Source organism: Thalassophryne amazonica, chromosome 8 (assembly GCF_902500255.1).
Source record: "Thalassophryne amazonica chromosome 8, fThaAma1.1, whole genome shotgun sequence".
Taxonomy (NCBI): Eukaryota; Metazoa; Chordata; class Actinopteri; order Batrachoidiformes; family Batrachoididae; genus Thalassophryne; species Thalassophryne amazonica.
This window is the reverse complement of record NC_047110.1, coordinates 51,328,629-51,342,687: the sequence shown is the minus strand read 5'-3', so window position 1 is coordinate 51,342,687 and position 14,059 is coordinate 51,328,629. Positions and strand designations below refer to the sequence as shown.

At 42.1% G+C, this 14,059-nt stretch overlaps 1 protein-coding gene across 10 annotated transcripts in view; it reads right to left on the bottom strand.

Moving 5' to 3' along the window:
• The window catches only part of tjp1b (tight junction protein 1b), a 249,644-nt gene that overhangs the window by 52,954 nt on the left and 182,631 nt on the right, over nucleotides 1-14,059 (bottom strand). For 9 of the 10 annotated variants that reach the window (XM_034176217.1, XM_034176219.1, XM_034176220.1 and 6 more), the window contains 13 exons: nucleotides 13,414-13,558; nucleotides 9,296-9,423; nucleotides 8,722-8,827; nucleotides 5,161-5,311; nucleotides 3,495-3,603; nucleotides 3,186-3,405; nucleotides 2,753-2,937; nucleotides 1,860-1,955; nucleotides 1,692-1,774; nucleotides 1,374-1,584; nucleotides 1,173-1,273; nucleotides 732-1,082; nucleotides 197-424 (listed from right to left, as the gene is read on the bottom strand). In XM_034176217.1, the coding sequence (XP_034032108.1) occupies nucleotides 197-424; nucleotides 732-1,082; nucleotides 1,173-1,273; nucleotides 1,374-1,584; nucleotides 1,692-1,774; nucleotides 1,860-1,955; nucleotides 2,753-2,937; nucleotides 3,186-3,405; nucleotides 3,495-3,603; nucleotides 5,161-5,311; nucleotides 8,722-8,827; nucleotides 9,296-9,423; nucleotides 13,414-13,558 (2,114 nt within the window). The remainder of the gene's footprint in view (nucleotides 1-196; nucleotides 425-731; nucleotides 1,083-1,172; nucleotides 1,274-1,373; nucleotides 1,585-1,691; nucleotides 1,775-1,859; nucleotides 1,956-2,752; nucleotides 2,938-3,185; nucleotides 3,406-3,494; nucleotides 3,604-5,160; nucleotides 5,312-8,721; nucleotides 8,828-9,295; nucleotides 9,424-13,413; nucleotides 13,559-14,059) is intronic. The other variant, XM_034176221.1, reaches the window with a different exon arrangement.

Below are 14,059 nucleotides of genomic sequence, written 5' to 3'. Positions count from 1 at the left end.
GCCCTCTACGATGCATGTGGACTAATCTGTCACACATTTGCTCTGGGAGCCAGAGGCACACAGTGGGCTCGGTAAGTCACACGGTGTGGGTATGTCATGCAGAGAGCAAGTGGAAAGCATGTGCGAAAAGACAGGCAGTAAAAACAGCAGGCTGGGGCCCAGGCCCGGTCCGAGTGGCTGGAGAAACAGCAGGTACCTTTGGTTCTGGACCAGGTGGTCCAGACGAGTGGGGTTCGTGTGGTGATGGGGGCTGAGTAAGCTCAGGGGCAGGGCTTGGGCTGCTAACTGAATCAGCCTGAGGAGCTGCAGCTGCAGCAGGCGGCTCCTCTAGGTGCATACCCTCTAGCTGTACAGGCTGCTCAACAGCAGGGGGTGTTACCATCGTCGGAGGCAAGGAGGGCATGGACAGAGCTGCCTCATTTTGCTGTGAAGTATTGTTGAGAGACATTTATAATACAGCCTGCTAAGGGCACAAACAGTACAGCTCCCCTCAATTCCATGATGTTCTTCCTCACACTGAACTGGCCAGAAAATGCAGTTGCAAAAATGTGTAAAACATAAAAAATAGCTTTGACAAGAGGTTTATCACGTAGCAAAGGACACTTACAGGTGAGGACATGACGATGAACACAAATACACTATTCTGCTGTTCTGCAGTCATATCTTAGCCATATATCCATGATAGGATCAGCCATTGGTATCCCACCTGAAAACCTCAATAGGAACGTTACCTGCTGGGGAGCAGCCATCTTGAACCCAGCCGGGTCTATGCGACTGGCTGGGTCAGTTTGTACAGGGTGATGGTATCCGGGGTAACCAGGGGCATCCTGAATTACGGGTGGGTCTTCTCGCACAGGCTCAGAAGAGCGAGTAATGGCGGGCTCTGTCGGCAGGCCCACTTCGTCGTTCAAGGTCTCATCCAATTCCTGGTCTGTATATGCTCCACCTTCTGTGTCTGTGTCCTCATAGTCAGAAGTATGGCGGCTGTCTGTGCTGTACATAGAATATTCACTTCCCGGAGCAGACAGGTAGGACAGACGGTCGTCATGGATATCCAAGTCATCCTCGGCAGTGCCATCCGCCTGAGCAAACAGAAGTTATTATATAAGTAATGATGAACAGGACAGTTCGAAGTTATGGAATTAAAAAAGAATGCAAGTGCTCAGTCTGACCTTGCCCTCTGACACCCACACTAACTGGTTCTGCTGTTGCTGGATTATCTCTTTCAGAGCCCCGTACCAGCCATCATTCATGTTGTTCAAGTTGATGGTTGCTAAAAGGAATGTTTGGGTTCAAATTTACAGAAACAAAACTACTTAAAAGTAATTTAATACTTTTTATTTACATTGCTTTCAAATTTTATGGCCACTCACTGGTAAACAGGTGATGATTATTTTTCCTCAGTTTGATAGCTCGCTCATACAGCTTCCTGGCACTCTTTCTGGACTCTGGACACAGTCTTGTCCTCATGTTCTTCACTCCCTGCTTATTGTCGGGATTTAGGAAGACAACAATCGGGTACCACTGAGCGTAGTTCAACCTGTCCACAGCATTCGGAGTGATGTCCAGCACAGCATGTTTGTCCTTTATAGGATAAAAAAGGGGGCAGAGAGTGGATGAGGAATAACTCTGTGATCAAATAATCACAGTTCACTATGTATTAAAGTACTTGAATTCAGATCATCACTAACTCGGTCAATGATCTGTTTGATGGTGTGAAGGCGAATGATTCCTGAACTACGCTGGTCTGTTCCTGCATCTCTAGGTTCACTTTCTGCAAAACATGGTTCATTGGATTTGTAAAAACTTTTCTGTACTAATATTTTGGCAAAATCTTTGTGATGAGATATACAACATACTTGCAAGCTCAAAAAGATCTGGCTCTTCTCTGGACAATTTCTCTCGAGCAACATCAGCGATGGGCCCAAATATCACAACAGGTCTCAAGAAACCAGCTACACCAAAACAGACAAAAATATTAACAGACTCAACACAGCGATGTTCTCACTCACATCAACCTACAGCAGGGGAATTCAAATTGTTCCAGAAAGGGCTGAGAGGGTGCAGGATTTCTTTGCAATCACCCACTCCACCAGGGCCCAGTTTCATAAAGCCGTCTAATCTTGTTTAGTCAAATAAACTCAGTTAGTGTACTAATTTTTTTTAAGTTAGTCGTTGCACAAAGCACTTAGTTGGCTAAAGTTTCATGTTAACTGACTAAAGTTTTTAGACTGGTCCAGTGGAGGCTAATATTTTAGTCAGCAAAGTTTCAGTGTCTTACCTCAAAAAATGCCAGTTATCAGGTACCAACACTTGATGGAACACTCAAGAGCACCCCATACGTCGCTTGTATGCCTTCAAAAGGAGAGCTTCCTCTGCTTTTCGCCATGGTTGTTACAACTGTCATGAAGTGTTTGTGACCGTTCTCACATTAGCCAACAGGTGTCGCTGTTACCCAGAGCAGCGTTGTGTGCACAAAACTTGACTGAAGTGTAGAAGAGGCAACTGAAGAGTGACTGACTAACCACAGTCGACTAAGTATGTTTAGTAGACTTAAACATTAGATTGCTTTATGAAACCGGGCCCAGGTGATTTCACTGATTAACTGAATCCATCTGCTCAAAATGATGTTAATCAGTGAAATCACCTGGTGGAGTGGGTGGTTGCAAAGAAAACCTGCACCCTCTCAGCCTTTTCTGAAACAAGTTGAATACCCCTGACCTACATGCACTCACAACCGTCAGATTCTCACCTTCTCTTAGTACAACTCTTTCATATGCTGGGAACTTTGTTTGGACCGGTTGGGAGGAGAGATCTTCTCTGCTCTTTCTTAGATTCCTCTTTGAGCTGCGCAGGCCGCGGAACCTCCAAAAATCAGCTCTGTCTCCTCCTGCTGTTTTCGGAAGCGTGTACTGCACACTAGAAAGCTGTTCCGCTCTGATGACAAATTGCAGGAACACAAAGAATATTTAGTATAATACAAGCTAATGGAGAGGTCACATACTTGGCACCACTAAACTCACTACTGCCAGCAGCTACAAATGCTCCACTGCAATGACCATAAGTGTGGCCAAAACAGCAGGACTTATCTAATGTTGTGACAACCTTTGTCCAGGGTGCAACTATTTCAGAAAACAATGGCAAGATTCAAGCCAAGCCAGGCATGTCTGTGATGGTGCTGTCACCTGTTTTTGTTAGGAATAATGCCTCTTTCCACCTCCTGGTGGTTCTTGCCAATGCGAATAGCCAACCAGGACCCCAACTTGCCATTGTAGAGGGTGTCCACCACCCGGAACACTTCACCTTTGTTAAAGCTTAATCCATACGGAGATTCCTTCTCGTACTCAAAGTGTGTACGGATGTAAAAGGAGTCACCAACATCTGACTCCACAATCCGCCGATACACTGAATAGGACAGAGTGGTGAGGGAGATGTATCCAAAAATTAACACACTTGTTTACCTCCAATTTCATCTCCTTGCTCATTTCACTTACCATCTTTCTTCTTCTGGGCAAGAATGGTAACCTCTTCACCCTTAGGGAGGTCTAGGAGAAACAGCACCGCCTCCTCTCTGATTATGTTTGCAAAATCTACATTATTTACCTGGAATGTGACAGAACACAGGTTACAGCTTTTGTAGTAATAGTAGTGTTAGCTTTAACAGAACTATGCTTCTCAGTCTTATCAATTTAATGCACACTGCCATTTAAAAGTTGGCCAACAGCAGACTTTTCGTTTATCTCTGCCAATGCCACATTTTAAGGAGGAGGAATGAAACACACCCTGTGCACGCACAAATTACTCTGTGCTGCATTATATTTTCAAACATATTTTCATAACATCACTCATACCATCTGATTACACATGATTTATGGACTGATCTGTCAAGGCAACTCCAGACAGAAACTGATACAAACTCATCTGACTGATACGAACTCATCTCATTTGCACACGATACTCATGATTACAGTAGTAGTAGTTCATTAGGCTGCTCCCGGTTTTGTTTGGGGTCGCCACAGCAGATACAGTCCGATCCACATTGGTAATTGGCACAAGTTTTACGCCGGATGCCCTTCCTGACGCAACTCCAGTTTTACCTGGAGAAACACACACAGCCACTGGTGTTCCAAAGAGGTTTCCCATCCAAGTACTAACCAGATCCTGCTCTGCTTAGCTTCTGAGATCTGACGGGATCAGGCTGACACAGAGCAGACCGATACTCATGATTACAGAGTTTTCAAAAATTCAATTCAATTTATTTCATTTATACAGCACCAAATCACAACAAAGTTGCCTCAAGGCGCTTCACGCAAATAAAGTCTAACCTTACCAACCCCTAGAGCAAGCACACAGGTGACAGCAGTGACACAGCTTGTCTTTGTGTTTTTGGTACACTGAGCAACAAACTATCTGTGGCTCTGAAGTCTTTATCAGCAAATTATCTAAGTGCATATCAATGATTTAACAAGGGTGAACTCTATGAATACACCTGCAGTACAGAAAAATATAAACATATTAAAATGCACCATTACCCTAAAAGGAAGCCAGCACAGAGACGCTACGAAAGGAAGCTTGTCAACGTTTTTCTAAGTGCTTGTTAAAACTCAACCAAATCCCTTTTGATGTGCTTTGCTTCTGTGGCAGGATTCCTCTTTTTTCTTTTCAAATATACACGTATTAACCATAATCCTAGATATGAGTCTGAGCTCCACTGTCACAAATTTTAAATTCCAACCAGTTACCAGCCGCACAACGTCCACAGGCTGAGGCTTGATTACAAGTAGCTGGGCTCTTCCCACTTTGCTCGCTGCTAATAAGGGGGATTCCCTCAGGACTGCGTGACGTCAGCCTGTGGACTCACTCTGACTGGTTGACTGACTGAGAATTTCTACAGTAGCAGCGAGCGAAGAGGAAGAGCCCAGCGCCAAATCCCCATCCAACAGGCGGGCGCAGGAAATGTGGTGTATGGAAGACCGCCGCTGGTCCACTGCAGCCTGGGGGCCTGAGTCCTTCTGATCAAGGCTTAGCCTGTGGACGGTGTGGGGCCGGGGTAGTCAGTCAGCCAGCCAGCTAGTCAGAAAGTATATCGTGCAGAAACGTAACATTTGCAACTCATCTATTCATCTATGGGGGAATAAATAGGAAATAAATAAATCTCACCCTGAGAATTTGGTCACCCTCCTCTAGACCTTCTTTAGCAGCTGGACTATCCTCCAGCACTCCAGCTACAAAGATGCCCACATCATTCCCCCCAGCCAGTCGTAACCCCACACTCTCCCCCTTCTTGAACTTCACCAGCTTCATGCTTGGCCTGAGAATAGAAGGGGTACAAACAACAGTTATGGTGATTTCTATGACCTGTACAGTGTTTCCATAGTTTACATATATTACAGACTTTCTTCCCCTCCGCATTGGTTCCATTTTGTTGTGAGAGCGTTCACTGTTGCCATTTCAACATTCAGTACTAATAATAAAATGCAATTTGTACACAAACACCTTGCACATAAACAGTCATATTTGTGAGTTCTATTATACACTCAACAAAAATATAAAGGCAACACTTTTGGTTTTGCTCCCATTTTGTATGAGATGAACTCAAAGATCTAAAACTTTTTCCACATACACAATATCACCATTTCCCTAAAATATTGTTCACAAACCAGTCTAAATCTGTGATAGTGAGCACTTCTCCTTTGCTGAGATAATCCATCCCACCTCACAGGTGTGCCATATCAAGATGCTGATTAGACTCCATGATTAGTGCACAGGTGTGCCTTAGACCAGTGTTTCTCAACCTTTTTTGAGTCGTGGCACCCTTTTTATATTTACAAAATCCTGCGGCACACCACCAACTAAAATAATATTATAATGCTATTACCTCTGGTTTTGCGCAAAACCCAATTATCGCAATAGAAAATCGATACAGAAAACATCGCATTTCAAAAATCCTCAAGCATTTTGCGCTCTGATCTCAAGTAGGGCTGTCACGATTAGAAATTTCTGGAGACGATTAATTGTCAGACAAATAATTGCGATGACGAATATATTGTCTATTTTTTTTTTCTTTTTTTCCCCTTCTTTATATTCTACTATTGTAGTATAATTACACAACTCTGGAAGAACGTTTGGCTTCTGTGAGTGGAGAAACTGGGAATGGTGCAACATTTTTATTTTTATCTTCATTTTACATACAGTCCCAACTTTTTCTGATTTGTGGTTGTTTCTGTTGCATTTCTGAAATTGTTTCTCCTCATCAGTCTCGTTTTGTGCTTAAACACTACATTAAGCTCAAGACTGAACAAATAAATACCTTTGGAAAATAACAGCTGTTAAAGTTCAGAGTTCTCACCTGCTTTTTGTGATCTGTGCGTCTGAACATTGGTTTTTTTTGTGTATCTCAGTTCATTCATATATTCTCATTTTTTTAAATATGTTTTTAAAGATATTTGACCGTTTATTTCATCTCATGATCTCATAAATTCAGCATATGACGCGCACATGGTGTGAACAGGACGGTAACGGCAGAATCACACCTTTAGAGAAAGTTCAGAGAGAAGTAAAAGCTTCACGTTTTCGTTTTGTTAACATGTTCACTCCATTTAAAATCCTCTCTCTGCTCAGCGCTCGCTGCGCACTGAACGTGTCGCGCCTGCATTCAGGAATCTCCCTCACCCACCCCCTCCCCTCCCTGACCCACCCCCTCCCTCGCAGTCTGCAGCCTGTTAACTCCGCGCGCGTGCACACACAGGCACAGACACACACACCGACAGCTCCGCATTTTAGACGGCTTTTGATGGAGACGGCAGTTTTAATTGGCCGTCAGCCTCCTTGTTATTGTCCCGCCTTAAGACGAGAGCGAGGCTGCAGCACAATGACGTCAGATTCTGAGTCGTTTTATGCTTTGTGGATAAAATAAATAATTCACGGTAATCGCGAATATGAAAAATACCCACGGCACCCCTGACCCTAGGGTGCCGCGGTACCCCGGTTGAGAATCACTGCCTTAGACTGTCCACAATAAAAGGCCACTCTGAAAGGTGCAGTTTTGTTTTATTGGGGGGGGATACCAGTCAGTATCTGGTGTGACCACCATTTGCCTCATGCAGTGCAACACATCTCCTTCGCATAGAGTTGATCAGGTTGTCAATTGTGGCCTGTGGAACGTTGGTCCACTCCTCTTCAATGGCTGTGCGAAGTTGCTGGATATTGGCAGGAACTGGTACACGCTGTCATATACGACAGTCTGGAGCATCCCAAACATGCTCAATGGGTGACATGTCCGGTGAGTATGCCGGCCATGCAAGAACTGGGACATTTTCAGCTTCCAAGAATTGTGTACAGATCCTTGTAACATGGGGCCGTGCATTATCCTGCTGCAACATGAGGTGATGTTCTTGGATGTATGGCACAACAATGGGCCTCAGGATCTCGTCACGGTATCTGTGCATTCAAAATGCCATCAATAAAATGCACCTGTGTTCTTCATCCATAACAGACGCCTGCCCATACCATAACCCCACCGCCACCATGGGCCACTCGATCCACAACACTGACATCAGAAAACCGCTCACCCACATGATGCCACACACGCTGTCTGCCATCTGCCCTGAACAGTGTGAACCGGGATTCATCCGTGAAGAGAACACCTCTCCAACGTGCCAAACACCAGCGAATGTGAGCATTTGCCCACTCAAGTCGGTTACGACAACGAACTGGAGTCAGGTCGAGACCCCGATTAGGATGACGAGCATGCAGATGAGCTTCCCTGAGATGGTTTCTGACAGTTTGTGCAGAAATTCTTTGGTTATGCAAACCGATTGTTTCAGCAACTGTCCGAGTGGCTGGTCTCAGACGATCTTGGAGGTGAACATGCTGGATGTGCAGGTCCTGGGCTGGTGTGGTTGCACGTGGTCTGCGGTTGTGAGGCTAGTTGGATGTACTGCCAAATTCTCTGAAACGCCTTTGGAGACGGCTTATGGTAGAGAAATGAACATTCAATACAGGAGCAACAGCTCTGGTTGACATTCCTGCTGTCAGCATGCCAATTGCACGCTCCCTCAAATCTTGCGACATCTGTGGCATTGTGCTGTGTGATAAAACTGCACCTTTCAGAGTGGCCTTTTATTGTGGGCAGTCTAAGGCACACCTGTGCACTAATCATGGTGTCTAATCAGTATCTTGATATGGCACACCTGTGAGGTGGGATGGATTATCTCAGCAAAGGAGAAGTGCTCACTATCACAGATTTAGACTGGTTTGTGAACAATATTTGAGGGAAATGGTGATATTGTGTATGTGGAAAAAGTTTTAGATCTTTGAGTTCATCTCATACAAAATGGTAGCAAAACCAAAAGTGTTGTGTTTATATTTTTGTTGAGTGTATTTACAACTGCTTATTGAAGTTTTCATTTACTCAGTGTGTGCCATCGGGCATTCATTACAAAACTGAATCTTATGCAGTGTAGCATGCCAAAATGGCCCTGCTTTGACCAGACAACAGAGGGCTGGATACAAATAGAAGCCTTTCAATAGTGTCAACTGCTATTTTAAGATGTGCTGCTGCTATGTGAACTACAGGATAATGCATTTTACTCACATTTTCCTTTCTACTTGAAAAATGTAACTTTTACACTTAATCACTCAAATAATTGCATTAGTTCTGCTTTTAAGGACTGAACAAGAAAACCGTACAAATCCTGTATATTATGCTCCTGATATTACCGTAGGATGCTGTCGTCATGGGCAGCACTTGGCACAGGGGCATCAGCAGGACTGACTGGGAGGTCTACATCTGGCTGTCCAGGCTGAGCATACACTGGCTTAGGCTCTATGGAAACAAAAATAAACAAGGATGCATAATGTGTAAAAACGCACACCAGAAACTCTTAAGACATTTTTATGTGCACGCACGCATGCACGCACAAAACTGTGCAGGGAGGTCAAACAGAAAGGCAGCAGAGTGCTGCAGGCTAAGGAGGAACGTCAGACTCAGTCAACTCATACAGAGTGTTTTCACTTGGCTGCAGGCAAACAAACTCAGCTAGACACAGCAGGCATCTGAATTTAACTTATTTTAGAAACCTCTGCTTTCAGAAAGGGCAAAAAAAAACAAAAACAAAAGAAAAAAAAAGAAGTGGCAAATTTCTACATTACTAATATGACGAGAATTAATGTTCTATACTGCTAATGAGGAACAAAGAAATGGCTTAATACTTAAAATGTTTGAAGAGTAAATCTCACAGCCACAGACACACAGAAAAAGATAATGTTTAAAGCTAATATTTGGAACTCTGACCTGGTAGTGGTGGAAGCTGCTTCTCCTCTCTGACTGACTCCTTCGGTTTTGGCAGAGGCACATCCTCCACGGCCTTCGCTGGTGTTGAAGCAGGCTTTGAGAGTCGTTCATCATCTCGACTTCCGTGACTACAGACAAAAAATGGTTTTGTATAAAAACAATAGCAAATGATCGTAAACTGTGAATTTTAGAGACGTGAAAGCGGTAGAACACTGTTGACTACATGCAAATGAATACAAAAGTCTGACGACAAGAAAACATTTCTTGCCTACAGCAACATGTGAGAAAGAAAAAAAGAAACAAACCAAAAAAAAAAAAAAAAAAAAAAAGTACAGCTTGGCTCTGTGGCGGCATCACGGTTCTGAAGGTCAACACTTTGTTTTTCTCTTCTTTTATATTCTTTTATTGTGCAGGAGTGGATTATGTCCTGCACGTGAATATTACTCTGTAGGCGTGGCTTAAGAAAAAGGAAAGTTTGACTTCATTGGCAGTTACAGTAAGGCCATGCAGAAAGTCCTGGATGGTTTTATGTGCCTACTTTTTGAAAATGCAACACCAGATCACAGGTTACTGCTCAGGTTCAGATAAAATCCTGTCCTAATAAGTAGCTTTTTAAATTTCCTTTATTTATCCTCCTGACTACCAGGACTGTGTGTGTGTGTGTTCTCCCCTATGCTTGTGTGTCATCCCGTCATGGTGCACTGGCTTCCTTCCACTTCCAAAAACATGCAGGTTAGGTGAACTGGAAAACGTTAAACTGGCCGTAGGTGTGCGTGTAAATGCATTTGTCTGTCAATATGTGGCCCTGTGATAGACTGGCGTCCTCTCCAGGGTGTACACCACCTCTTGCCACTGACTGCTGGGATAGGCGACAGCCACCCCCGACCCTTAACAGGTATAGAAAATGAATAATACATACATACATACATTTTCTTGATAATTAGCAAAAAGGATGGATTTAGAACAGAAACTGAAATTTTAACAAAAAGGCACAGCAAAGAGACTTTAAAATTTAAAATGTGACATTGCAGTTTAAATTATAATAGATTGTACAAATGTGTCAACTGCTGTTTATTTTATGCATCTTGAGAAGTATAAAGAATAATAACAGGCACAGAGGAAAAACTGAGGGTAAAACTGAGTGTCACATCCACAGACAGAGAGAGGCCCTTGCAAATGCTCAGCCACATGAAATAATGGAGGAATCTGGTGACGATGATCGCTGGTGACAGCCTGCTGCTGTCACACTGTTGGAAGCATATTGTCCTTGTGCAAAACATGACGCTTGCAAAACCAAAACAACAATAAACAGACAGAGATTATGTGACACTTTCAGAAAATTTCTAATCCATATCAGCTGTAGTATGGAATATCTGACGTCAAATAATGTAGCAATATATTATCATCAAGTAATTACCAATTTCTCTGGAATTCATTCCTCTAAGAGCTTGATGGCTTCGGGTATATAATAACACCCAGCATAACACCTAAACCTGTTTAATCTACTTTAAATACATTACTGAATAAAGAGCAATACAAGATTTCTGATGTCCGCCAATCCGGATCACCTCCAAAATTTAGTGGAGTCTTCCATGCCCTAATATCTATCTGTGTGCAAATTTGGTGAGAATCTGTGAAGTTCCTTTGACATAATCCTTCAAAGAATATATAAAATTAGCTCAATCCAGAATTCAGATCCAGATCGCCTCCTAAATTCAGTGGCGTCTTCCTTGCCCAAATTACAAATGTTAAATCAAGTAAACTCATTTTTATATTGCTCATCAATTAAACTTAGTCCAGAACTATAGTAAAACTTTGGCCCAGGTTAATAATGATTCAACATTTTAGTTGTTAAAATTATTATTATTAAGTAGTAGCAGTAGTATGAAAAATGTCTTCAAAAGTGGACCTTTAATCAAGGGAAACAATCAAGAATATGTGTACATGTCATTCATAACCCCCACTATGTGGATGACACCACACTGGTAGGCTGTATCACTGGAGGAGATGAGTCCACCTACTGGGATGAGGTGGAACAGTGTGGTGTAGAGAAAATAACCTGCTCCTGAACACATCGAAAACCAAGGAACTAATCATAGACTTCAGGAGAAACAAAACAGATATTCAGCCCATTATCATGGTTGGGGGGTGGACCTGTGTGGAAAGGGTCAGGGGCAGTGTTGTATAGTAACGAAGTAAAAATACTTCACTACTGTACTTAAGTACGTTTTGGGAGACTTTGTACTTTACTTGAGTTATTTAAATTCAGCTTACTTTCACTTTTACTTCACTACATTTCCGACCTTAATTGCATACTTCTACTCTGATACATTTCCTATGCACCATGCCGTTACTTGTTACAAACACACACACACACACACGAAAAAAAGTCGTGTTTTCACCCAGAGACACCACTGATTACTAGTGACTGCAACGAAGTCAGGCCTATTTGTCATGAGGCATGTCCGGTAGGCTTTTTTGCAGTTGCGCACTTGTGCCGTGTTTGTCAGGAAAATGATAATGTCTCTACATTGATTACAGACCTGCAGTGGGTCTGTAATCATCTTTTCTGCAGCGCGGCTTTGCTTTGAACCTTGAACCAATCGAAGCAGTGATTCACAGATCGAAGCAGTGCTTCAATCTACGATATACGATATTTCGCTTTATCCTAATTTTTCCCCACTAAAACCCTGAAGAGCATATGTCTGTGAGTAATATTTAATATTTTTATGTTAAACCGATCTGTTATGGTCTTCTGAAACAGTTGATAGATGTATTTTATAACTTAAAAACGGGACCGATGCTAACGCGTTAGCATGTCTATGGCGTTTTCAATGTTAAAATTAGCATTAAGCTGTTCGCATCAACACGTTTGTGTTGATTTGTTTTCTATATAATTAATGGCTCAGCGTTCGTTGTCATAAGAGTCAAATTGTAATTTTTGTAATTTATTTTTATTCATATATTAATAATAATAGCAAAAACAATAATAGTCTACATAATAGACAATAATAATAGACTAATAATGTTACAATACAATTTTGTAGAAAGAGACAAAAAGAACCTAATGAAACAAAACACAACAGAAAAGATAAAAGTGAGCCCAGCATCGTCTTGCTGTGAGACAACAGTACAACCACTAATCCACCGTGCGGCCACCCAAACTGATATGGTAATTTTATTTACCTAGGCCATCAGTGCAGCATTGCTTTAAGAATAGACACTGGATTTGATGGCAATATGACTGCAAAAGTGCAACATTTGCCAAAAGCATGTCAATTATAAATGCCATTGTATATAGACAGTATAGTCTGAAAATATTATATTTTCTATACACGGATTAATCAAATAACAGGAGCATTTTTCAATACAACAGCACAAATACAAAATTCTAATTGGCAGAGATGTAACTGTCAGTTTTGTACAGTACAGTTTATAACGTATGGCATATGCTTTAATAACTGTAGGCATTTGTTATGTCTATTTGTTATGCTTGACTCACCTTATTATAGCAGAGTGCACAATGTATCATATACTGATGTATCAAAATGATGTGTTCAAAAGGGTAGAAGAAACTTAATTTACAATAAGTACAGCAAAGTCTGACCTCTGGTTCAACCCTCATTCTGCCATTGTACAGCAACAAAAACAAAGGACAGTTGCCTCAGTTTTTTCATCTGACTTATCATTAAGAAAAACAGAACAAAATCTGGCACACTTAACAAGCCAGCTGAGCTGTAACTGCATGTGAACGTGCAAAATAAGGATTTATTTCTATTCTACATTAAATAATAATACTTTAATTGATTGAGTATCCTTCTCATACACAAATGTACACCGCAGGTTTTCACTGGCACATGCATGTGTCTATCCTAATCAACCTTTGACTTTTTATGGAAGTGGAGAGGACTCCTGTCTGCACCCCTGATTACAGTCTGGTGTAGTAAAATCTCATCTCTGATCCTATGTAGACCGATGCTGTGCTGTGTGTGATTTCTGCAGTTTAGACTGCATTGAAGTTAAGTATCCTCCACAAAACACTTCACACATTTTACAATGTTGTTTACTTATTATGACAGATAATTGCCTAAAACAACTTGTGGATTGATGATCCTTACCTGCCATTGCTGGTTTGTTGGGAAGAGTGTTTGGAGTGATCTGAGGGTTCAGATCGTCTGTCTGGGGAGCGGGAGCGGCTCCTACGATGTCTCTCATGTGATCGGTTGGAATGGTCGGATGCCAGAGAATGGATGTCTGAAATGTCTGATCAAACAGAAACCAATATTCATTGAGTGCAGTGTGAAAAACATGCAGTTATTACCTCCGCCAGGGCGGAGGTTATGTTTTCATCCATTTGTTTGTTTGTGAATTCATATTTGACACCATTATGTAGTATGGTATTCTTTGTTGACTGACAAAGTTTGATATGGATCTGATTCAGATTACGGATTTTGTGGCCATTTAAATTTAACACTGAAAACACAATTTAATGTATATTTTACGAGGTCTGTTAGCAAACTATCCGACCTTTTTATTTTTTGCAAAAACTATATGGATTTGAATCATGTGCGATTGCATCAGCCAAGCTTGAACCTTCGTGCGCATGCATGAGTTTTTTCACGCCTGTCGGTTGCGTCATTCGCCTGTGAGCACGCCTTGTGGGAGGAGTGGTCCAGCCTCCTCGGCGGATTTTCATTGTCAGGAAATTGGCTGATCGACTGCCGCTTTACTGCCTCAAAATTTTTTCAGAAAGTGTGAGAGACA